This window comes from Argentina silus (genome assembly GCF_951799395.1).
Source record: "Argentina silus genome assembly, chromosome: X".
Classification (NCBI taxonomy): domain Eukaryota; kingdom Metazoa; phylum Chordata; class Actinopteri; order Argentiniformes; family Argentinidae; genus Argentina; species Argentina silus.
In genome coordinates this window covers 27475860-27501812 of record NC_139653.1, presented here as the reverse complement: position 1 = coordinate 27501812, position 25953 = coordinate 27475860, and the positions used below count along the sequence as shown (strand labels likewise).

General features: G+C 43.4%; 2 protein-coding genes across 2 annotated transcripts in view; one reads left to right on the top strand and one right to left on the bottom strand.

The window, feature by feature from the left end:
• col4a4 (collagen, type IV, alpha 4) overlaps positions 1-18830 on the top strand; it is a 41868-nt gene extending 23038 nt beyond the window's left edge. Inside the window, exons 6-47 of the mRNA XM_083695388.1 lie at positions 1-4; positions 224-340; positions 449-517; positions 2311-2346; positions 2757-2819; positions 2915-2950; positions 3174-3215; positions 3301-3381; positions 3475-3519; positions 3843-3905; positions 4723-4767; positions 5002-5055; positions 5165-5225; positions 8334-8438; positions 8656-8811; positions 9386-9475; positions 9602-9756; positions 9898-9970; positions 10136-10242; positions 10711-10894; positions 11036-11104; positions 11384-11491; positions 11596-11814; positions 11959-12120; positions 12348-12515; positions 12746-12889; positions 13060-13167; positions 13326-13507; positions 13766-13829; positions 13981-14055; positions 14143-14250; positions 14346-14453; positions 14673-14744; positions 14828-14956; positions 15049-15156; positions 15307-15462; positions 15594-15701; positions 15852-15986; positions 16201-16317; positions 16502-16690; positions 16919-17202; positions 17308-18830. The exon at positions 1-4 is cut by the window's left edge and continues 41 nt beyond it. Coding sequence (XP_083551514.1) covers positions 1-4; positions 224-340; positions 449-517; positions 2311-2346; positions 2757-2819; positions 2915-2950; positions 3174-3215; positions 3301-3381; positions 3475-3519; positions 3843-3905; positions 4723-4767; positions 5002-5055; positions 5165-5225; positions 8334-8438; positions 8656-8811; positions 9386-9475; positions 9602-9756; positions 9898-9970; positions 10136-10242; positions 10711-10894; positions 11036-11104; positions 11384-11491; positions 11596-11814; positions 11959-12120; positions 12348-12515; positions 12746-12889; positions 13060-13167; positions 13326-13507; positions 13766-13829; positions 13981-14055; positions 14143-14250; positions 14346-14453; positions 14673-14744; positions 14828-14956; positions 15049-15156; positions 15307-15462; positions 15594-15701; positions 15852-15986; positions 16201-16317; positions 16502-16690; positions 16919-17202; positions 17308-17568 — 4660 coding nt within the window. The 3' untranslated portion in view covers positions 17569-18830. The remainder of the gene's footprint in view (positions 5-223; positions 341-448; positions 518-2310; positions 2347-2756; positions 2820-2914; positions 2951-3173; positions 3216-3300; positions 3382-3474; positions 3520-3842; positions 3906-4722; positions 4768-5001; positions 5056-5164; positions 5226-8333; positions 8439-8655; positions 8812-9385; positions 9476-9601; positions 9757-9897; positions 9971-10135; positions 10243-10710; positions 10895-11035; positions 11105-11383; positions 11492-11595; positions 11815-11958; positions 12121-12347; positions 12516-12745; positions 12890-13059; positions 13168-13325; positions 13508-13765; positions 13830-13980; positions 14056-14142; positions 14251-14345; positions 14454-14672; positions 14745-14827; positions 14957-15048; positions 15157-15306; positions 15463-15593; positions 15702-15851; positions 15987-16200; positions 16318-16501; positions 16691-16918; positions 17203-17307) is intronic.
• A 1778-nt stretch (positions 18831-20608) lies between these two features.
• On the bottom strand, positions 20609-25450 carry rhbdd1 (rhomboid domain containing 1). Its single transcript, XM_083695389.1, has 7 exons — positions 25117-25450; positions 24289-24746; positions 24028-24160; positions 23783-23871; positions 23479-23535; positions 23254-23370; positions 20609-22929 (listed from the first exon to the last, which is right to left on the bottom strand). The coding sequence occupies exons 2-7, from the start codon at positions 24719-24721 to the stop codon at positions 22877-22879; spliced, it is 882 nt and encodes a 293-aa protein (XP_083551515.1). The 5' UTR covers positions 24722-24746; positions 25117-25450; the 3' UTR covers positions 20609-22876.
• Positions 25451-25953: the final 503 nt, after the last annotated feature.

Sequence of the window (25953 nt, the reverse complement as noted above, 5' to 3'; positions counted from 1 at the left end):
TCCGGTGAGTACAACACATGTGGCTGAATGCTGTATGCACCATAGCCAATTGTGTGTGTCTTGGAGACAGGACTGGTATCAGGTTTTACTAACACAATTTAAGCTTTGCGAATGCTTAATGTTTTTCTTGATCAATGTTTATGTGCTGTGCATGTGTGTGCAGGTACATGAAATGTTGTATACACTGTCTTAAGTGCTTAACGTTGTGTGTGGTGTGTTTCAGGGTCACCCTGGGCCAGGGGGTACTCCAGGTCTGACAGGGCTGGATGGCTGTAATGGGACGAGGGGAGACTCTGGTTTCCCTGGTATCCCTGGGCTGGACGGCCCCTCGGGAGCAGCGGTGAGAATGTGGCTAGAGTAGGGGACACTTAGAGAAGGGCATTCAGTGTGCATGTGCTCATATTCACTGACCAATATATACTGTTGACATTAACATTTGTGTCAGCAGGGTTTTACAGGAATTAAAGGAGCACCAGGGCACCCTGTGATTCAGTTCATCCAATATCCTGGTATTCCTGTAAGTGCTCTCCTTGAGACATCTGGACTTTTTCAGCCCCAATTCCTAAATACAGTCTCATTAACTTACAGTCTCCAGTGTAGGTAATGAGACAGTGAAGCATTTGTTCTTCTTTTGGATCTAAACTCCAAAAGTTTGGATTTGAAATCAAACAATTATTATGACGGTAAAGTAGAGGTTCTACGATTTTATTTTAGTGTATTTGTGTAGAGATTGGTTTGGCTTTTTATGCATAGTCCCCCTATTTCAGGGCGCCAAAAGTATGTAGGTGTTTTTTGGTAAATTAGGTGTGTTCCATCACATCATTTGTGCAGGCATAAGAGAGCTCTCAATGTCTAGTATGGATTCTAGGTTTTGCGTTTGCATTTGGAATCTGCTATTGGTGTCTGTCAACATGAGGTCCAAAGTCAAGGAAGCCATTATTAGGCTGAACAAACTTTCAGAAATATAGCCAAAACCTAGTGAGCTCAACAATCGCAAACGGGCTAGTAGGCCATGGAAGACTTCTACAGTGGATGAAAATGCTCACCATAAGAAAACCCCCAAAACATGTCCCACAGATCAGGAACACTCTCCAGGACGTACTGTAGGATTAAATGTGTCAGAGACTACGTTCTATAGAGGCTTCACTGCAAGGTGCAAACCACTAGTTATCCTTAAAAAGCATGGTCAGGTTACAGTTTGCTAAAAAGTACCTAAAACACCTGCAGAGGTCTGGAAAAGGGTATTGTGGACAGATAAGATGAATATTATCATGTACCAGAGTGATTGCAGTTGGACAGTTTGGAGAAAAAAAGATCTGCAGAAGATTTACAGGATACCACCTCATCTGTGAAAGAGGGTGGAGGGTGTGTTATGGTTTGGCATGTATAGCTGCCACTAGAACTAGCTAACTTGTCTTAATTGATGATGTAACTGCTGACGGCAGCAGCAGAATGTATTCTGAACAGAAACATCTTGTTTGCTCGAGGGCAAGCAAATGCCTCCAAATTCATTGGATGGTGCTTCATCATACAGTAAAGACAAACATACTGCCATAGCAACAAGGGAGTTTTTCAGGGCCAAAAGGTGGAAAGTTCTTGACTAGCCATGTCAATCTTCAGATGTAAATCCAATTGAACATGCATTTCATTTCCTGATGATAAGATTTTAGGTAAAAAGACCTTAAAACAAAGAACAACTGAAGATGGCTGTAGTACAGGTCTGGCAGACCAGCACCAGAGAAGATTCCCAGCGTCTGGTGGAGTCAATGGGTCACAGACTTCAGGCAGTTATTGGATGCAAATTATTGTTGACCAAATAGTAAACATGAGTGCTTAATTTGGACATTATTTGAATCTGTCCCATTACTTTTGATATCTTGAAATAGGGGAATTATGTATAAAAATTATATCATTTCTAAATGGTAAAACCGATATGTACACAAATACCAATAAAAAATGAGAATCTATACTTTAACCTGATAGTCATTTTTTTTAATTTTCAAATCCAAACTTTTGGAGTACAGAGCCAAAAGAAGAAAAAATGCTTCACTTCCCATTACTTATGCATGGCACAGTATGTAGCTATGCCAGACAATAACATGCTTTCAACCCCTAAACCAAATATCATATTATATCATATAATATACTCTAACCCTACTATCAACATACTCTTTTCTCTTTTACCCATTGTTTCTATTCTCAACCCAAGAATAGAATAGAATAGAATTGTCTCATTACCCCCTCATCCTAAATTGTACTTCCTTGTATTACTGTAACCTGAGTGACTGTAACCTGACTTATCTCTGACAGGGTGACGTCGGGCCTGTAGGGATTCCTGGACTGCCCGTGAGTAAGACGGTCACTGTGTATCCGACACATTCTGTCAGATCACAATATACATAAGAATATGACTACCTGACCGGAATGTTGCTGCCGTGCTGCACTGTGATGAAACATAGTTCAGTGTGTAAACATGATTACTGAATTATAAAACAGATATGTTTTTTTTAGCTTTTATTCATGCTTGTTGAGATAAACAAAAACAAAAATATAAGAGAGACCTTTTAGCATTCAACCAAGCATTCTGATTGGCCAAGAGACGCTGGCACTGTTTATTGTGCCTACAAACTCCCCTTACCCATGACAAATATTGATGATAAACCACAGCCTCTCTAACATTAACACACTTTTATGTAATTCTCTGTGGATGGATTTCAGCTTCCCCAGGGGTTTACATGTCTCTCTGTGTTTTACAGGGGCTACAAGGTATTACTGGCCCTAGAGGTCCTATTGGGTCAGTTGGTTTGGATGGAACTGATGTGAGTATTTTTCCCTTACTCATTTACTCTATATTTGTTTAAAAACATGTACCTGTAAGTTGTGTATCTACTCCTGTGTGTCTGTATTTCTGCAGGGCTCTCGTGGTTTAACCGGCATTAGAGGTCCCCCTGTAAGTTCCTAATCCTTTATGTATTTGCACACTTACATTTTCACACACACACACACACACACACACACACACACACACACACACACACACACACACACACACACACACACACATCATCTTAAATGGGCCTTGCATTAGTTCATGTCAAGGGCTAAGAAAATATTTAGTCACAAAAAGTTGACATGCTCTCTACTCGCCCCTACTTTCTCCCACTCTTTTTTAGGGGGAGAAAGGAAGATCATTACCAGGGCAGACAGGAGATGAAGTGAGTAATCCACCACTATGAGTATGTAGCTTTGTGTGATGGGGATATTGGTACTGACAACTTGTCCTGGGTTTATGTCCCATAGGGAGACCAGGGTATGCAAGGCCCCCCAGGACCCTTTGAGATTGTGGACCCCCCAGAGGACTACTATATTAAAGGAGACAAGGTGGAGAAGATAGTTTTGTATCCTTGGAGAAACTCATTTTACTCTGTATTCTTGTCTGCCCTGTTCTCATTGGATGACTGTGTGTTCTTTCAGGGGGATGGAGGTGTGAAGGGAGAGTGTGGACCCAGAGGACTTGATGTGAGTTAACAGAGCCTGCTGCATATATCTGTAGTCATCAGTGTCCATGAGTGTATTGATTCACTCTTGATAGTGTTGTTTTCCAATAGTTACACAGTACATTCTCAGGTCCAATTCTCATGTGCAGCTTCTCTGTACAACTAATGTGTGATTTAATAACACATGTAATTTTGGACCTTTGTGAGCCACATCATATGAACAGATACATCTCTTGTAGTTCTATAATGTAGTTAGTAATGTAATCTCCTGTAGTTCACACTGTGCTGTGGGGTTTACTGTGGCGTTGAACTACAGTACTATGTGTGCTTTGTTTGATTTCTCAGGGATTCGACTCATTCCCAGGAATTAAAGGAGAGAAGGGAATCATTGGATTTCCTGGAAACAGGGTAAGAACAAGAAACTCCTCTTTGACGCAATGTTTTTGTTAGTCAATATGTCATTGTGATCGACTCTCTATGTCTCTGTGTGATGCTTAACCATGATGAAGTTGAGCCTGAGAAGCTGTCCACTAAAGATCAGGAGAAAGTCAGCAGATTTTCTGATTGTCTGAAGGTTGTGTCTCTGTGTGCCTTCTTTCTCTCTTCTCTTAAAGGTCCAGTATGTAGATTTGAGCTTTCAAATAGTGCTAAATGGCCATGATAAATTGTTGGCTATCAAGGAATGAGATCATATGATATCAAGTATCTTAAGTGAAGAGCGTTGTTTTGGTCTAAACAAAATGATATCTAAAATCTAGTGTTGTGGTCAAGCACTGGCCTTTACATACCTATTTTACGGTTTATGTAAGGATTTGCACACAATTGCCACTATACGAAAATGTAGCATATGTACATTTTCAGTGCAGCCAGAGGGCAGCAACACACAAAACTATAGGCTTCATCTTGAATTACATCATTTTGTCGCCATCTTTCGGTGAATCCTCAATATTACAGTCCTGGACTTTGTGTCCCCACAAATACTAACTATATCAACATGGGGAATTCTCACACTCAGCACACATCAGACACATCACACTGTTTAGTAATTTCCTGACTGTATTACATCGAAAGAATCAATCAATCAACCACATATTATTTGTATAGCACACTTCATACATTAATGCAACACAATATGCTTTGCAAAAACAAAACAAAAAAAAACTGTTAAAGTAAGGCACATAAGGCAATATCTAAATGTCAGATTTGTCTGTTACTATGTTTTTAGGGCATTTCTGGATACCCCGGCATCCAAGGGATACCTGGTCTAAAGGTATGCAGCAGTTTGTGAGCATATTGTTTGTGTGTGTGTGTGTGTGTGTGTGTGTGTGTGTGTGTGTGTGTGTGTGTGTGTGTGTGTGTGTGTGTGTGTATGTGTCTGTCTGTCTGTCTGTCTGTCTGTCTGACTGTCTGTCTGTCTGTTTGTCTGTCTGTCTGTCTGTCTGTCTGTGTCTGTCTGTCTGTGTGTGCATGTGTGTCTAATCGCCATGCTTTCTCATATGTTCAGGGGCTTCTTGGGAGTCCTGGACTACCTGGTCTGATTGGAACAGAGGGTCCAAAGGTTAGCCTCTCTGTTTGTGAAAATAATGCTTAACCTATTTATTTGCCCTCTAATCTCACTGACAGTGCCTATTTTACATTTTTATTAAACCTTTCTGAATATCTCCAAGGGGTATGCAGGAGATCCAGGCCCTAAAGGAGACACAAAGTTCATATACGTCAATCACACAGGTAACATGAACTCTCCTCTGACACGACAGACACTGTAGTGTGACTGACATACAGTATATATAGCACATAGAACATAACATATAGTATAGCAGTCATAGCAGATATACAACACCTTCTCTCTGTAATCCATACATGCCTTACATTGGAACAATTTCTTATCTGAAGCATGGCCCACAGTGTTGTGATTGATTCAGTGTAATATCTCATGTGATCGAGTGATGTGTATTTTCTTTGTCTTTCAAACACCCCTTCTATATCTCTTTATATCTTGTTTATCTCCACATTATTCCCCTAATCCTTTCTTCCTTCTGTCTGGTCTTTGTTTGATGTGTATTCTGACACTTGGCTGGTATGATGTCATCATTGTGTGTCCCATGATGTGTGTCACGTGGGCATCATACAGCCTGTAAAGGTGATTATATCACTTTGCCTGTTTAGACATTAACCCTATTCCTTCTAACAATGTCTGGATAAAACTCATCTACATAAAACACATGTGAAGATGAAGATGTGTCCCTCCCGAGTCCCCCAAGTTATTCGTCATCTGATTCCTCAGTGTAGAAATAAGTCAGTCAAATACATTCACATCATTCCAGTTTTCTATTCACCTACAATATTTCAAATCAGGAACATATTAGAAAGACTGCAGCTGCAGTGCTGGAGTTACAGTCAATCATGGACTGGCTTGATAATCATCACTGGCAATGCCTTCATAATGGAGAGCATGAAGAGGCCATAACCCTGGGCATTGTGAGAGACCAGCCATGCCAGAGAAGCCACTTATACAGTGAGTGAGTGTAACTCCAATGATATCCTTTTGTAGGAATCGACTTCTTCACTCAAAATAAAGAATGTGACAAAGGCACCAGTGTTACAATCATTTTAATCAATCAATGAATAATTTCTTAGCATTCACATACGAATCAAATCCGAATACCAATACAATACTAGTAACAAAAAAACTTACAATGAGAGAGCGACAACACACCCTAGGTGAAAAGAAAAGTTGTTTATTGAAAGCCCCTGCATTTTTATATGCTGGGAAACCTTCAATGGACAGATAACTTATTCTCGGAACTAGTCCACACTCATATCTTTCCAGCACAGTTTAGATTCCCCATATCTATGTTCTCATGGCTCATGGCTTCGACACACAAAGCTCCACTTAGTTACAGTACATTTGTAAGTAAATCAACTATACAACAGTCATCGTAAGTAAAACCTTTGATAAGAACGAGTGCCATCGGCAGTGACAGTGCGCGAGAAAGGAAGACATCTTTTTTTGGATTCCAAGTTCTGGTAATGTAGGGTGTTAGGGGATGGAGAGGTCTGAGGAGGAAGAGCCCAGGTGTACCCTAAAAAGATGGGTCTTTAGTCTATGGGGGAAGATAGGCAGTGAATCCGCCGTCCTGACAGTGGTGGGAAGTTCATTCCACCACTGGGGCGTCAAGACAGAGAAGAGCCGTGACTGAGCAGAGCGACCACTACGTCCTCGTAGAAATGGCGGTGCCATGCGGCCAGCAGAGGTGGAAGAATGGAGAGATCGGGCCAGTGTTTTGGGACTGACCATCGATTGCAGATAGGGAGGGGCTGTTCCCTTTACCACTCTGTAGGTGAGTACCAGGGTCTTGAATCTGATGCGAGCTGCTACAGGGAGCCAGTGAAGGGTGCGGAGGAGGGGGGTGACATGGGAGAATTTGGGGAGATTGAACACCAGACAGATGGCGGAGGCATGTCTGATGGCGGAGGCAGGGAGCCCGGCCAGAAGTGAGATGCAGTTGTCTAGGCAAGAGATGACAAGTTCCTGGACCAGTGAGGAATGGGCGTACCCTTCGAACGTTGTTGAGGAAGAATCTACAGGAGTGGGCCATCACTGTGATGTTAGTGACACAAGACAATTGGTTGACTGGGATCACACCAAGATTCTTTGCTTTCTGGGAGAGGGACACAGTGGAGTTCTTGACCGTGATGGAGAAATCTTGGCAAGGGCAGGCTTTCCCAGGAAGGAAGAGGAACTCCATCTTGTCAAGATTGAGTTTGAGGTGGTGAGCAGACATCCAGGCAGAGATGTCTGCAAGACACGTAAAGACACGTGTCACCACCTGTGTGTCACGGGGGGGAAAGAGATAAGTAGTGGTAAGTGGAAATTAGAGCCAAGGGATTTGGTATACAGAGAGAACAATAAGGGTCCTAGCACAAAGCCCTGGGGGCACCAGTGGTGAGGGTGCGTGATGTGGACAGTGTGACGCTCTGGCAGTGTGGAGGGCCTCCGTGACCTCAAGGAGAGCAGTCTCAGTAGAGTGAGCAGCCTTGAAGCTGGATTGATGTGGGTCAAGGAGATTGTTCAGAGATAATGCGAGAGTCGGTTACAAACAGCACGAGAGTCGGTTACAAACAGCACATTCAAGTTTAAAAAATTAAAGAAGCGATATCAGTCTGTAGTTTTGGATGGGTCAAGTGATGGCTTCTTGAGAAGAGGTTTGACTCTGGCTGTCTTAAAGGCAGCCGGGACAGAGCCAGTGGTCAGGGAGGAATTGAGGAGAGAGGTAAGGAAAGGAGGGATGTCATTCAAGATGGATTGGAGAAGGGGTGAGGGGATGGGATTGAGAGGGCAGGTGGTTGCCCGATTGGATGAGACAAGTTGTAGGAGAGAGGGGAAAGTGATAATAAATCACAGCCAAATCTACTAGTGGTAGTAGTGATAGCACAAGGTTGTGTGAAAGAGCTGCTAATGTTATCAGCCTTCTTTACAAAGTAGGTGACAAAGTCATCTGCAGAGACGGAGGAGGGAGGAGGAGAGGGAGGGGAAGGTTGGTTGAGGAGTGAGGAGAACAGTTTCCTTGGGTTAGAGGCAGACGATTACATTTTAGAATGGTAAAATGAAGCTTTGGCAGCAGTCACGCGTCACACAGACAACATCAAATGTCCCCTGAGTCCCAGAGGGACAAAAATGTGGTATACCTTGAACCATCTGTTACATACATTTTTAGACATGGTTGATCAAACTAACAAGTTAAGTACTGGTATGACTCAGAGTTCAATAGGGGTTCACAAAGGAGGGCACACAGGACCAATTCCTGAGACCCAGATTCCTTCACTTTATTTCAGGGAGTAAAGGTGAGCCGGGGCTGCCTGGACAACGAGGGCTCCAAGGAGATGTGGGGGAGATGGGGATGCATGGTCCCCCAGGATCGGCAGGGGTATCCATTCCAGGTGAGTGGCCTCAATGTCCCCTGGCTAATACTGGTCACACACACACTGAATGTGTGTGTGTGTGTGTGTGTGTATGTGTGTATGTGTGTGTGTGTGTGTGTGTGTGTGTGTGTGTGTGTGTGTGTGTGTGTGTGTGTGTGTGTGTGTGTGTGTGTGTGTGTGAGACAAGTAATTCCTGATATGCTACCATAATCTAATCTATGCTCTCTTTCCTCAGGTCCAACTGGTGAACCTGGACTACCAGGGTACCCTGGCACCAAGGGAGTGAAAGGGGAGCCTGGAGCATACTACCTAAATGGCCCTACACCTGGAGAGCCTGGCAAACAGGGCCTGGCAGGGCTCATAGGGTTTAGAGGAGAGCGAGGCCCCCCAGGTTTGTAAAGAGGTTCTACTCTTTTTTTTGTATCCCTTTCATTCAGATTTCCAGTAGAACACTTTCTCTATTCTAACCTTTTGATGTTTAATGCATTGGCATACTGTAACATCATTCTGTGTTTTTCAACCCTGAACATATAAATGCTTGCAAATTTTAAGAAATATTTGGTAGATCTAGTATCTAGTTCTTTATTGTTTGTGGTGTGATATTGAAGTGTGTAGTTAGTTTGACCCCCCTTTTCCTTGTCTTCCAATAACCCACTGGTGCCTGTTTTATTAAACCTGTTCCATGTCTGTTCTGCATGAATTTGTGTCTCCTGGAATGATGTCATTATGTTATGTGCCCTCGTATGACATCATCCTGTGTCTTGTGATCTGTGTTGGGTGGGCACCTCATAGGTTGTGGAGGTGAGCACACTGTTATTTCAACATTATTGCAATAACCACCTTATTAACACCATCATTTATATGCATTCTCTTCATTAAATCTCACTTATTCTGCACCTTTGAGGCCATTTTCAGCTGGGTGTTGGGATGATGGCTTAAAGCATGTGTTCTTGATTGTGCTACAGGTACCTATTGTGCTCCAGGTGCAGCAGGAGACCCCGGAGAGGATGGATATCAAGGCCCACCAGGAGGTGCTGGGTTTCCAGGTATCAAAGGTGAGCCACTCCGTGATATGTTATGTTTAGTATTTATTTCATGTGTCATCATTTAAGAAATTGTTTGATTTGTGTGAGAGATTAATGGGTCTGCTGTGACATACTGTGCCTCTGTCTTATTTGCAGGGAGTGCTGGTGATTGTGAATGTCAGCCTCCCTCACCTGGAGCCCCTGGCCACATTGGTGCCACAGGCTTGCCTGGGTTACCTGGACTTCCTGGGCAGCTAGGTCTAAGGGGGGACATTGGTTACCCTGGAGACATGGGAGGAGGTGGGCCAGATGTGAGTGTCACTGCTACTCATTGTAGGATGAACCATTGTTGATCTTACAGCTGTAGTGTTTTCCAGCCCTACATATAGTGTGACCTCAATCTTGGACTCGTTGAGGTGGACAGACGTTTTTTATTTGTTTTCATTTTATAGGGCCTCCCAGGATTCCCAGGTGTCCGGGGTAACAAAGGACAGAAAGGTGATCTCTATATAATGGATATCAAAGGTAAGTGACCATTCTTCTTGTGAACCTGCCTTGTTATTTGATATCCCTCAGAACTTGACCCCCCTCCTTGTTTATGAATCTGTTGCTGTGTTGCAGTATTTCCTTATTTTGTCTACTAAATGTGAGTTTGAATGTGAATTTGCATGGCTTGTGGTGGGTCTCTAGGTGTAAAGGGAGAACTAGGCCCTCCAGGACCTGCTGGCCGCCCTGGCTTCACTGGAAGGAAGGGAGATGACGGGAAGCCAGGAGCAGTTGGTGAAATTGGCCCCGAGGTGAGTCTACCAAGTGTCCAAGGGCTCTATTTTCAGCTGGCGCAAAACGGACGCAAGTTCAAACACAGGCATATTGGCAATTTGTGTCGGTAGTAACAGGTGAAATGACCTCAGCGTTGGAGCGTTGTCTTGCTTGTGCTCAGTTGGGTGGAGTACCTCACGACAATGACCAGGGCAAGTGCCATCAGTTGCATTGAAAATGTTGGCCTTGAAAATAACACTAATATTTCTGACACACCCTATAGCTCCCCCGTCAGTGCCCACGCTTGCGCTAAGACTGTTTTTTATGCCATTAAAATAGAGCCCCAAAAGTCATATCCACTGTTGCCAACATACAGAATACGATTTTACTCTACTTCCTTTTTTGTTTATTTAATGCCTGAAATGTTTTCTCCATAACATAATGGGAGTGACCTCTCTCGACCTGTTTGAGTTTGATTGGTTTCTACTAATTGTTGGACCACTCAGGGGAATAGTTACCCAGGGTTTCCTGGTGACAGAGGGTATCCAGGTTTTGACGGGCCAAAGGGATTTCCTGGGCCAACTGGCTTCCCAGGGCCTGATGTCATTGGTGCAGTGGGACAGCGGGGGCTCCCTGGAGACCATGGACCCCCAGGATCCAGGGGACCCCCTGGGCTCAAAGGTGTCCCAGGTAAGGTGCCTGTCAGAGCGATTGTGTGTTACTTTCACTTTGAAAAGTAATAAAAGTGATTCTGGCAGTTCTTTTGTCAAATCATCAAGTAAATACAACTCTTTGTGATGTCCTATTCATCTCATTATCTGTACTATGCAGGTGACACTCTACCCTGTGTGCCCAGTAACCCTGGTGCCCCTGGTGAGAAGGGCGAGGCTGGACGCCCAGGTAAACCTACACACACCCTGTCTGTGCCCAAATAATGTTTAGAATGATATGGAAGATGAGGCCTGTGATTTATTGGCTCTGAATTGTGAATGTATTGCTAATGTTTATCATATTTTATTAGACATTAGATCTGGATGTTTCTTTTATATTATCTGCTGTTGACATTGTACCTTGTTCTTACAGGGCTCTTCTGTAAAAGAGACTCAGGTCTCAGTAGGATCTCTCTGTATAAATACAAATAATTATCATTGAATGACATCTCTCCCATGTTATGCCTAGGGATCAACGGAGGGGCAGGACCCCCTGGCTATCGTGGACCTTTTGGACCGGAGGGGTTAAAGGGAGAGAAAGGGGACATCGGACTGTCTAGACTACCTGGACCCACAGGTGGAAATCATCTTTCCCCCCATAATGTACAGTATATGTGAAACAAAATAGTGGTAACATTTGCAATTAGAGTACATTACATCATTCACTGTTCTCCCCTAAAGGCTCTATAGGATGTGTTGGAGATCCTGGAGATGCAGGTTCTGAGGGACTGAGCTTCGATGGTACTCCTGGCTCTCCTGGCGCCAGAGGCTCCCCAGGGCTGAAAGGCCCCATCGGGGACTCTGGCCCTGGTGCTCCAGGGGCTATGGGCCCCATAGGGGCACTGGGACTGTCAGGGCCCAAAGGAGTCCCAGGCCCGCCGGGTCCAGTTGGATTAACAGGTACCAGTGATGAGCATTATTGATGTCAGTTATGAGGAATTCTTAAATCCTCTGGACTGGACATGAAAGGCAGCAGAAACTCATCAAAAGAAGGGGATTTTCATACATGACATGTTTAATTTGACCAATTGTTCTCCACTCTAGGTCCAACGGGGCTGCCTGGTGCACTAGGGAGGAAGGGGGAGCAGGGAGACAGTGGTGCTACTGGCAGAATTGGGCCTCCAGGTCTAACCCCTGTGCAGTGTGAAGGAGGGGTTGTTGGTCTCCCAGGACCCATGGGACATATAGGAGACATCGGCCCCCCAAGTAGGTCAACCTAAGTTAAACTTCAGGGTTTTTGTGTGTGTGTGTGTGTGTGTGTGTGTGTGTGTGTGTGTGTGTATGTGTGGCTGTGTTTGTGTGTGGCTGTGTGTGTGTGTGTGTGTGTGTGTGTGTGTGGTGTGTGTGTGTGTGTGTGTGTGTCTGTGTGCCTGTGTGTCTGTGTGTCTGTGTGTCTGTGTATATAATTTCTCTGTAATGTCTGTGTTTTTTAGGTTGCGCTGGAGAGAAAGGTTGTATTGGAGAGAACGGTCTGCCCGGGACTGGTCCTAAAGGAAACACTGGGAAACATGGTTGTCCAGGGTTTCCAGGGTACCCTGGAGTCCAAGGCCCTATAGGCCCATTAGGGGACCCTGGCATACCAGCGGATAATGGGCAGAAGGGTAAGAGAAGAGCCTGTTATTGGTAGTGAATGAATTTAGCAACAACCATAGTCCACACCTAAACAGCAGTATTGTGTTTTTTCCATGAGGCTATGTCACTATTTATAAAACTGTTTTATAAACTTTTAAGACACTATTCCTGACCTCCTATTATATCATCTCTATGTTACTCCATGATGTTCTTTTAGAGGCCAGATATGTACTGATATGATGTGACATTCTTCATGAAGGTTTGGCAGGGATACCTGGTAGGGATGGTTCTTCAGGCAGTCCGGGACAGAGTGGACCTACTGGACCTCAAGGTAGAAAAGGGGAGAGGGGCTTCGATGGCCGGCATGGCTTAGCAGGAGATGAGGGTGTTAAAGGAGAAACAGGTATGAATACATAAATCACCATCTTAATCTTTTAGGGTAATATAAATGATCTTATAGCAAGGGGAATTTCTTTGTATACCACTCTTTTACATGACAATGCACTACAAATAGTGGTGTGAATGTGAGGATGACAGAGATGATTTAACTCCATTATTGGGTTTGTCCATCAGGGGGCAGAGGAGTCATTGGGGACCCTGGAGTCACCAATGGGATTCCCATTAAAGGAAGAGCAGGAGCCCCCGGAGATCCTGGCCTCGATGGCTTTACTGGGCCAAGAGGTACGAGAAAGACAATAACTATTTTACCCACTTGTCTTAACACTGTAATCATTTCTAATTTGACATTTATCTGAAGGAAATAGTATGTTCCACAAATGTTCCAAAGCAGAGAGAGGTAGGAAATTATTAGTGCTCAACATTTCTTTTTAACATCTCAGGCGACAAGGGCCCTGTAGGGGGAAGGGGTCAGCCAGGCTATCTTGGGCTAGACGGACCCCCTGGCATAGAGAGTGGGCCTTTGGGACCACCCGGCTCTTGTGGACAGAAAGGCGAACCTGGCCTACCTGGACTTCCAGGCCAACAAGGAATCATTGGCTTTCCTGGAGAGACTGGTGATCAGGTAGGAAGGTTAGCGTGCTGGATGCTGGTGTGCTTCTACACATACTGTCTCCTTATCTATTTGAGATTTGACAGGCTCACTACTGCTCTGCCTGTGTTGGGGTTAACAAAATGAATGTTTCACAAAGCCATACTGCTGGTAGAAGTGTGTGTGCTGTGTGTGTGTGTGTGTGTGTGTGTGTGTGTGTGTGTGTGTGTGTGTGTGTGTATATATATTAATATTATGTCATTTTAATGTTGTTGCTTGGTGTTTTTAAAGGGTGACCCTGGGTGTACTGGATCTTCTGGCACACCTGGCTTCCCAGGATACAGTGGTATCAAAGGTACGGTTAATAGACACAACAGAGTTTGTATATTCTCTTTATATTCTATGTGTGGTTTAAACTATCCCAGTGAATCTATTGCGAAGAGGCATATTGTTGTATGAATTTCATGAGTAGTGTTGATGACCTCTGAGAGTCCCTTGGTTAACAGGTGACAAAGGTGACTCCGTTAGCATTCCTGGACCAGTTGGTGATAGAGGACCCCGTGGAGACAATGGGCTATCTGGTGAGATGAATGTAGATGGAGCACAAGGCAAACAGAGAACGCAAGTGTATGATGTCTCTGAACCATCTGCAAATCTGATTCCCTTAGCCCCATCAGGAGAGCAAGGTGATCCAGGTGAACAGGGATTCTTTGGAGCTCCAGGGCCTAAAGGGCTAACTGGCCCTCAAGGATCCATTGGACTGCCTGGGCCTGCAGGTGAGGACCTTGCCATACTCTATGCATACTTCAATACTGCATCTTCCAGCTCATGCACTGCTCTTCTCACCCCTCACTCCTCTGTCTGCTGCTAGGTGTGATTGGACCACCAGGCCCAAGTGGGAAACCAGGGAATGAGGGTTCCCCAGGAACCCCTGGACTGCCTGGGCCCAAGGGAGAACAAGGACCCTGGGGACTCACAGGTGGAGACATACACAAGATCAGACTGAAAACACACGCACACGTACACACACACAAACACACACACACACATGCACACACGCACACACACACACACACACACAGAAAAACACATAATGTTGTTTGTAGATCAAACACACCCTCATATTCATCCTACACCAAATAACAGAAAAATATTGTTAAAATATTAACAATTATTGTCTTATTGTGTGACTTCCCAGGTCCCCCTGGGCCACTGGGTTTACATGGTTTGGATGGGCTCAAGGGTGTGAAGGGCGAGGTCGGAGCGAGAGGTAAGTGGGGATCACACTTAGGTGTGTAAGGTAAGGTAGAGAATGAAGTGAAAGAGATTGATTTCACTGTCTTTGCCTCACAGGACCAGGTGTGCCAGGCCCTACTGGTGATCCAGGGTGCACAGGAGATAAAGGTTCCAGGGGGTGTCAGGGGCCCCAAGGGCCATCTCAACCAGGGCCACCAGGCCCTAAGGGCCAGTCTGGATTCACAGGTACCCACCTCCTTACATTACACATAACATCATGCCTATTGTTCATGTCAAAGTGGATATGTTAAGTGGAATGCTGTGACCTCTTCCTGCAGGTAGCCCAGGAGCCACTGGAGCCACAGGTCTGCCGGGCATGGACTGTAAAGATCCCAAGCCTGGGCACTGTGGAAAGGAAGGCTTCCCTGGACGGGATGGACCGCTGGGTCAGAATCACACCTCTCAACTGTTTCCATGAGCTCTCTATTCTACCGTCATTTTATGGTGCACATGGACAGTCACTGTGTGTAGTTTCAACGATCCTCAGTTGAATGGTTGTGTGTGTGCGTTGATATGAGTGTGTGATGCTGTTCCAGGACCACCTGGTGACGTTGGGTTTCCCGGCCCTGCCCTGCCCATGACTGGAGATGAGGGAGACAACGGTGTACCAGGAGTTCCAGGACTCAAGGGGGAGAAGGGGGCTTCAGGAACTCCAGGGCTGCCTGGTATTGCAGGATTACGTGGGTCAAAAGGTAACAGTTCTGTCAAATCTAACAGTTCTATAACAACTATAAGGCAGACAGACCCAGACAGATGCTGGCCTTACCATTATTTGCTCGATTGTATGTTTAACATTTACCATGTGGTGTGTGGTGCTTGCCAGGTGAGAGAGGAGCTCCTGGGCTTATGGGGTTCCCAGGACACAGCGGATCTACTGGAACATGTGGCCTCCCTGGATCCCATGGGGTCAAGGGTGAACGAGGAGATCCAGGTCAGTTTCTAATAGTGATAATAACCACCCGAGTAGAGATGAATGAGGAGAATTATACAGCTAAACACAACATCAAACAAGGAGTGACTTTGACAAACAAACTTACACCAGCCCATCCTCCCCCTCTGTCTATCTGTTCTTCCTTCACAGGTCCAAAAGGAGTAAATGGAACTGTGGCCATCAGTCTTTCTAGGCCACCTCCTGGGCCTTCAGGCTCCCCTGGCTTACCAGGCCTGCTTGGCTTTTCTGGAGTGGAGGGACCCAACGGTAGAGAGGGACTGAAAGGTAGTGCTTTATATGTGTCAAAGAAGGTCACAGGAACTCTAATCTGGTTCCCAGACACTTTTTCCCAAATACATGGTAGGTCTGGTGGAAGGTCTAGTGGACCAACATGTTATGCAAAGCAGGGTTAGGAAAGATCAGTTCATTTATGTACTACATGTGCAGCATTCATAAATACATATTTTGTATAGACCTTAATTTGTGTGTTCTGTTGCAGGGCGAAACGGCTTGTTGGGGTCCCCAGGATTCCCAGGGCCAGTGGGCCCTGCTGGTGAGGATGGCAGCCCTGGAGAAAGAGGTGTACAGGGCGAGATGGGGGTTGTGGGACGACAGGGTGAGTCAGAAGAGCCATAGCTTGTGGATACAAACTTTACAACCCTCTGGTCCTGAACTGGTATACTCCATAAAACCCTAGTTTTGTATTCTGACTCTCTGTAACGGTTGTTTTCTTGTTGTTCTGTCTCTAACTATATGTCGTCTGACTGCTTCTCTTTCTCTTTGACTGTATCCCATGCCAGGTGACTCAGGCCCAACAGGAGACCGTGGCAACCCAGGCCCAACCACAATATTCAATTCTGGCTTCCTTTTGGTGATGCACAGCCAATCAGCTACACTTCCTTCGTGTCCTGCAGACATGACACAATTGTGGACTGGCTATAGCCTGCTGTATCTGGAGGGCCAGGAGAAAGCCCATACACAGGACCTTGGTGCGTGGCTACACAGCATGTATGCTCCAACAACACATAATCATGAATATACTACAATCACTATCAACTTAGTCTGTAACACAACAAGACACACTATCTGTTTGTCAGGTGAGATAGTGTGTGTTTGTATGTGTGTGTGTGTGTGTGTGTGTGTGTGTGTGTGTGTGTGTGTGTGTATTTATCTCTGTATCAAAGATCTGCTCATAGTATCCTGTCTATATCCCCTAGGTCAGGCAGGCTCGTGCATGCGGCTGTTCAGCACCATGCCCTTCTCCTACTGCAACATGGGCACCTGTGACTATGCCAGCCGCAATGATAAGTCCTACTGGCTGTCCACTACGGCAGCAGTGCCCATGATGCCCGTGGCGGGCCAGGAGATCCAGCCCCACATCAGCCGCTGCGTAGTGTGTGAGGCTCCCTCCCCAGCAGTGGCTGTTCACAGCCAGGACACCAGCACACCCTTCTGCCCCCCAAACTGGAGGACTCTGTGGGTGGGATACTCCTTCCTCATGGTGAGTATGTGTATTTAATGCAAGTACGTGTGTGTATACATCTGAGAGTATATATAGCCTGAGCGGGTATGTGTTTTTAGACAGTTGACAAATCTGTTTTTGTAGCACACAGGGGCTGGTGATGAGGGGGGTGGCCAATCTCTGACATCATCAGGAAGCTGCCTGAGGGACTTCCGTGCCCAGCCCTTTGTGGAGTGCCAGGGACCACGAGGAACGTGCCACTACTTCGCCAACATCTATAGCTTCTGGCTGACCCGGGTGGGTATGGCCGGACAGTTCAGCCCCTCGCCCTCCCAGGGCATGCTCAAAGAAGAGTGGCAGCAGCGCCTGAACGTCGGCAGATGTAACGTCTGCATGAAGGAGTAACCCTGCCCACCCTTTGAGCCCGGCCACCTCCAACAAGCACTGGCGCCAAAAGCCTGCCTCCAGCCTGCATCCTAACAAGAACTGCACTGAAAATGCACACTGATTTCTTACCTGAAAGGCAGTGATCACACCCAACTGGTCACCTAAGAGGCTGTAACTACTGCTGGTTACCTGAAGGGCTGCAAACATATTGATATTTACGTTACTCTCTTAACTTGTTTTATCCAAGTTCATATTCAGTGAACATACTTGATGAAATATCCTTCATTCAGCTGAATTATTTTCAGTGATAGTATTAGATTAGCAAAAAAATGTCTAGAATCTGTCACTTGGCTGAATGCTTTAAATCAATGTTTTATGTTTCTTATGCGTGAATACCTGATATCGAGTGGCACAGATTGCTCTTTGCTCAAGGCCCCTGGTTCAACCACAAACAGAAAAACTCTGTTTTTTTTATGTTTTTATGTGCAACAAGGATTCTTACAACTTTTTTGGATGACTCATATAAAATCAATTATTCGCAGGAGGGACGAGCTGCAACACACTGGTGGACTCTGACACACTTGTTACTACTTTAATAGAATCACCCAGGTGTAACTAAAAAGCCAGGTATGGGAAAATAACAATCAAATATTATTACAGTGAAATCATATTTTGCTAGAAATGTGTATATCAAACATCACGCATAAGCTATAAGTACTTGGCATTGTGCTAAAGATATTGTGCTTTTTAAACAGACAAGCAATCTGTGCAAATACCCAGCCTTCGGCAGAAGGGGGAACTGTACACCAAAGAAAAATGTTTCAATACATAAACCTGTTATGACCTCACCTTTGATCCACAAACTGAGGGGAACACTTGAAGAATCCCAGAGTATAATATACTGTTTGACACAGATCTGACACTTTTTTACTGAACTGGTGCTAAGTGATTTATTACATAACGTATGTGTCTATTGGTTGAGAAATCATTTTTGTCATATCAACAGTTTGACAGATGGTTGTTGATATAAGGTAGAAGATAAGGTAGGCACACTATCCTAATGTTCTCCTTTGGTATAATGTTCTCCTATGGTATTTGTATATGATCCCTCTTACCACGCTATTGTTCCATTGTCAAATTATAAACTGGCAGACAGCACTGATTATCACTATTGTTTCAGTGGGATTCTCTATCTTAGTAATTGACTGTTGCTCATGTCTCTTCCTCCCACACTGCAGATTATCACTAACTAGATAACTATGATTTATTGCTGTCAATAACTCACCATTGCCTACTACTGTGCTTACCACATAATTCATTACAAGCAAACAGTACATTCAGCTATCTGGCCCACGCTCTTTTACATTAACCATAATTGTATATCTTATCCACTGAATTGTTTTTTGTTCTTTTGCTGTTTATAACTGTAGTATCTACTTCATCAGTAATCTGTACCATTAAGATGTAGTGATTGAAACTGTAGTTAAACCATGTTTGATTTTAGATGGTAAATGTTTGTGGACCGGATGGGTCTGATATTTCAGTCCACTGGTTTTCAGTATACTCTTTGTTTAGCCTAACTGGGCTTCATCTCAGTTGGTTTTAAGAAATCTGTCAAAAAGGACTGTAGACCCAAACATTTGTTATGGAGGTAACAGCACCAGTTCATCAAATTGACCTACTGTAATCCTTTTAAAAAAAAAACATCTTTTCTTGTACGCTGCAGGATTCCCTATTCAAATCAGTTGACTCCAACACACTACTTAAAATAACTAAATCAATATACCTTACTAACATGTCCACACATTATTCAGTACACTTCATATTCATGTTTAACAGTGTGTAAGACTGAAATTGCAGTCTTTAAGTGTTTCCCTGTACGTTTTGGCATTATTTTCTGTTGTATGTAAATATGTTTGCACTGTTGAAAGAACAGGATTGCTTTATATTTTTACTGTAAATGTCAAGAGTATTTATTTAGGTAGGAATTATTGTGGTGCTATTTTTGAAAATAGTGAATGCATGTTATTTCTCCAAGGAAGACAAATATCATGTCAAATGTTAGGAGACTCAGGCCACAATGTTTGGAAGTATTTGTTGGCTGTGGAGGAGAGGAAAAGCCAGGATACTGAGACACAGGGTCGTGTTATGGAGCACTCACACGTATCATAATTTAGAGTTTAGACAACTTTAGTCCATATCATGATCTTTATAGGGCTGAAACAGGGTATTTCACCAATGTCTATCAGTTCCTTTTCCCCAGCCTTTACATACTCCATGTATACTCTGTGCACACCCTTGCTGTCTTGTTATTTTGTTGACACAAATTTAGTTTAAGGTCAATAAGAATTTTTTTAAACACTAAAGATGACCAATTTCCAAGGGCAGCAGGATGGATTGTAAAGGGCCCATCATCAAGCCAGATCTTCCAGAGAGCTCCGCTGTGGAGGCCACACCACTCCCCTGACTAATTATCCCATTTGACATACATAATGAGGCTCTCCTCCCCAGTAATGAGAGCACTGAGGGCAAAGATGAAGAAAACTGACTGTATTAACAGCTTGTCAGAGATGGCACTAAGTTATGATAACTGACAGTGGTTGTGATAGGAAAGGAGAGTTACCCTTAACTCCCTTCCTTCTCTCCATACAGTAACTAGCATTACACACAGGACTCACTTACCACACAGCTGACACACACACCAAGATGCTGAGCCACCCCAGACAGCACACTTAATCCTTATAGGATAACTCTTTCACTAACACATATATTCCTCTAAAAAACCAGTATACTTTAAATACATTTAAAAATCATATGTGGACTGTTTAAAGGTTAAATAAATGCATCTTATTTCCAAATGTAACGTCTGTGTGATGTGTTCAGGTAAGCACTTGTAACTAACGGTTACAGCATTTTAAATAAAAGCCTTTAGGGTTAGGCTTAGCTGATGCCTTTAGCTGATGCTGTAATAATTTAATAGCCACATTCTGGTATCATTTATATGTGTGTTGTATAAAATCTAATAAAAGGTGAATTCAATAACATACAGGAAGAGATATACCACAAGATATATTTAATGATAAACATTTATTATATAACAAGCTGATGGCATCGATTGCAACATAACCATGACAAAGAAAATGTCGAAAGCCATCTGTAGGGAAACATAGCAAAGCTTGTATTGGAACTTCCATAGGTGACAGAAATACAGTGCCTTCGGTAAGTATTCAGACCTCTTCACTTTTTCCACATTTTGTTGTGGTATAGACTCAATTTAAAATGGATTAAATTAAAAGAATTTGCCATCAATCCACACACAATACCCCAGAATGAAAAGCAAAAGCACATTTTTTGAAATTTCAGTAAATTTACAAAAATACATTATTATTAAATACAGAAATACCTCATGTACATAAGTATTCAGACCCTTTGCTATGACACTCTTAAAATTAGCTAAAATGCAAATGTGTCATCAACAAATCACTCTATAACTTGAATTGAGTCCATCTTAATGCAAGGATAATAGTTCATGTAATTTTGGAATTAATATCTTTGTTTTTACCACTATTCTTCACACAAGAGATGGTACAGAAACTGCATTGCATGTGCTGGATTTGCACCAAACTTAATGCTTTGTAGTAAAACCAAATAAACATATTTCCAGCTATTTTCTTTGCTGTATCACTTGAATTCATTGTTGCAAACACATGGATATGAGAGATTATTTTCCCTTAAGGGATTATTTTTGGCCACTTGATTATAGACCAATTTTGTAGAGTGACTGAGATGATGTTGTCCCATCGACTGTGCTTTTTCCTCTCCACCATTCAACTTTGTAGATTTTTGTAAGCCTCCCCAGGCCTCAGGGTCGCATTCCTGAGCAGTTTTGTTCCTCTCCATTTGCTCAGTTTGTAACAACAACCTGATCTACACAGTGTGTAATTGATTCCTATGCAAATCAGAGACCCTATTAAAAACAAAGATATTAATTCCATAATTACATGAACTATTATCCTTGCATTAAGATGGACACAATTCAACTTATTGAGTGATTTGTTGATGACATTTTTGCATTTTAGCTAATTGTAAGAGTGTCATAGCAAAGGGTCTGAATACTCGTATGTACATGAGGTATTTCTGTATTTCAAAAAACGTGTTTTCGCTTTGTCTTTGTGGGGTATTGTGTGTGGATTGATGGCAAAATCTTTTAATTTAATCAATTTTAAATTGAATCTATAACACAACAAAATGTGGAAAAAGTGAAGGGGTTTGAATACTTTCCGAAGGCACTGTATACCAGAAATCTATCCATTATATTTTAAATTGACATCTTCAAATATGTATACTGATTTCAGTAATGTGGTTAACATGACCAATTGCTATATTGTTCAAAACCAATCTTTGGAAATAAATGTTAAAATCTACAGAGTTTTTCCAACTGTCTCTAACTTGTGTTAGAGTAGAGGAAAAGTGCAACTTAATAAATCACTGTTGTGTCGCAGCTCTATGTTTGTGTGTCTCAACAAGTAATATTCCACTTCATCATCATAGTACTGATAAATACATAGTTGAATCTAACAGCTCATTCCAGAACATTTCGGTTCATTCTCAGAAATCGTCTAGAGCAGAACAACCATATAGAATTAAGACTTCATGGTGCGTATTACAGTGCCAAGATATCAGTTAGTGCACTTGCTAGGGTAATGCAGTTCTTACAAGCTTACACTTGAAAAGAAGGAAATAGCAGAATCCTGAAGAGTTGATGTCATCTTCAAAGCCCATGTAGCTTTTAGAAAAATGCTGAATGGCCATGATATTTGTAGTATTCAAGGAATGAGATCACATGTTAAAGAACGTTCAGTGAAAAGCGCTGTTTTGGTCCAAACTGAGCACTCTCATATGATATCAAAATCGAGCACTGGCTTTTACATACCCATTTTATGATTTGTTTGTTTACAAGGATATGCACACTAAGAAAATGTAGTATATTGTACGTTTTCACATTTTCAGTGTGGCCGTAGCTAGCCGCAAACATGCTTCACCTTTAACTGCTATAGACTAAGCTTAATATCCTTGATGAGGATAAGTAGTGGAAATCAAGGTTTCCAAAAATGGCACAAATAAACATAACAGTGAATTCCAATCACTGAAACGTAAATATGTCTATCCTTGTATTGTGACAAAGTGCTGTCATATACTATAACTGGTGTGTTTGATTCCTCATACCAAAACACAGAGGACTCCACGATAAGGTAAACATGCTGTCCTCTTCATTTGACACTTAACAGTACAGGGCTTTTCATCTTCCAACAAAACCACGGGTCACTCAGCGGTCAAACCTCTGGAGTCGCCGCCTCCGGATCACCTCTGCATTTGGCTCTATCGGGAAGTTACAACCATAAGGTTGCGATTATGAAAATATTCTCATATATGAAATTAGTAATTTGATCATTCAGACAAAGGTCTGAATTGAGTATTAGTGCAATAATGTTTCCAATAGGGGGAAGTTTATTAAAGAAAGAGTATACAGAAAAGTTTGAACACTAAAGTGCCTCCTGCTATGTGCCACTTTGGTCAGCTCTTCAAACAGTGACACACAAAACAAAATCAATTAAATAGCAGATCATTGGGGTGTGTTGAGATCATTAGTGTGCATAACACATTATCAATGCCTCTTCAGGCTCTATATCTTTGCTTATTCACCTCTGTCAATCAGACTGGCCCTGATGGCTGCCTCGTACTGCTCCTCCTCCGACATACCAGCTGTGTAGGGGTGGCCATTCTGAGGGTGCACAAGGGGCCCTGCAGTGCCGCTGTATCCTACAGAGAGAAACACACACACACACACACACACACACACACTTAAGCAGACTGCAGAAGTTTGACAAGAAATTAGCAAGAACTAATGGTGCAGAAATCTGTACATACCTGATGAATTATAATATGCATTTTGTCTAGCATTGTAACCAGTTGAAGATACAAATCCTGTTGGAGAAGAAAGATGAGAATTTCATTTGCCTCCTTATAAATGTAATGGATTTTAGTTTTTTTTCCCCTAATGGAAAATGCACAAATTCCATTGGTTAGAATTGCACAATGACATTGCCTTCCTGAGACCTGAAGTAGAATTGCCCACGTCCAACCCAGTACGCTAGCTTCTAGGGTACATTGTGGTATCAAATCCTTGGGAAAGATCAAACATGCTACACACATTCTATACACATACACACACCTGCAATTGTTTTCATAATGGTCTTCAGAGGGCCAGCAGTATAGAGAAGCCCTACCAGGATGCCTGCCAGGTGTCCCACAAAGGAAGTCCTGCAAAAGGAGAGGGTATTATGGAAAAGAGGGTGTTACATTACACATACACAATATGTAATCAAACGTTTATTTAAAGGAAACAAACTGTCTTGAGGAATAGTAGTTACACTACCTAGCAACCTACTCCCACCCCCCTCCCCCAGGAGAACTCACCCTGGTGACGTGATATGGATCAACACCAGCTCTACCCAGCAAGCATACCGATTGGACACAGAGATGTGCATCACATATGTTACACCACCTGGATGGTAATAGTTGCTCAGCACCTTCAGAGCGAATAGGACCCCTAGAACACAGCACATCGATCTCACCATCCTGTTATGCCTGTAAAACATATTACCTACTTCCATTTACTCCAGATTCTGAGGATCCCCAGAAGCTAGCATACCAACACGAACATGGAAAGTACACTACCTGACAAGCCCACTGCACACTGCATACTGTAGGATGGGTCCTGGGTGAGCTCAGTGAGTCCCATCTCTAATAGGAGGTAGACTACACCTGTGAGCACAGAGAAGACAGCAAGCAGGTAGGCAAACCAGGCACTTCCCAGCCTGCGCTCCAACCGTATACCCTTCCACAGGAACGACACCATGTTGAAGTACAGATGCCAGTCATCTGCATGATGCAGCGGTGACAGCAGGAGGCGGCGCCAATCCCCATGCCAGTAGGCCTGCTCGACACTGACACAGGCCTTCATCAGGGGTGAGGCAGGTACCAAGAACAGGTAGACGTTGAGCCCCAGCACAGCAAGCGTCACAGGGGGGATGTTCTCCACACCTACCTGGAACACCTGGGAGGCCAGAAGCAGCAGACCCAATTGGGATCCCCTGTGTCTATTCCTCATTCTCACTCAATCACAGCAGTTCAGCCTGAAAAGACATACAGTAGTCAATACAACAAGCTCTCCCAATGTAGTTTTATGACTTGTTGACATGTGATGAATAAATTGTCAGGTCTGGTTCAGAGGGAGTGCATTGTGCTCTTGTGCAGCCACGTGTAGACAATAACACACATATCCACACACAGCAAGAGAAGGGCAGGCGAGTGTGACTGACCATACACACACGCATGCACGTTGTGGTCAGAATGTTAGGAATGCAGACAGACACACTGCACTAGCAGTGACCAAATTGACCACTAACATACAGTAAGGCAAAGTCAGGAGACAATTGTAGCTACTGTAGCTGCATCTGTGGCATTCAATACACAAAGTCATTAATAGTATAGCCTGAACCTTACCTGTTACCACCTTTCCTGGTTTGTCAACTAATTTTGAGCTACGGCACGAAGACAACCAACCGCGCAAATAAGCATGACACACCCTCAAAATAAAAAAGTTTGGTGTAGCCAAAGAGAGTACATCCTGCCTACTTCCTGGTACTAACGTCACGCCTTCTTGATATTTCTGCAAGGTTCTCAGTATTATAAGAACACAACACTCAGTTACGACCACCAAGAAATATTAAGGCAAACTTGGTAAGTATTTCTTTCAATGTGCCACATGACGCTCGATCGGTTTGTGGCGTTCATTTTCTGCACTGGTCTGCTCGGGCAATAATCGGTGTCATGTGAGTAGCTGGCGCGGACGTATTTTCGACCGAGGCTCTATTTCCGACCACTCGGCGGTGACGCACTTCCTTCTACTATAAGGTTTGAAGACCCCCCACCCCACCCCACCCCACCCCACCCCACCCCACACACACACACACACACATTTTATTTTATTTTTTTAAGAATGAAAGGCAGAGTTTTATTTTATTCAAATGGAGAGTTTAACATATGTATTTTATTATTCAACATTAAATAATAGTATTATGTAATGTAATACTACATTTAGCATAATTAATTAGTACTGACCTGTAATACTATTATTTAAAATGTTCTTAGAAAACTGAGGACATACAAGACATGGAGGGAGGAGGACATGGTCAGTGCTTTGTCAGCCTGCAGGAAGGGCATGAGTGTGAGGCAGGCAGTGAAGACCTTCGGTGTGCCCAGATCGACACTCATGGATAGAGTCAAAGGCCGGGTGACCCATGGCTGCCTTAGTGGACAAAGGGCGCATACTTACAGATG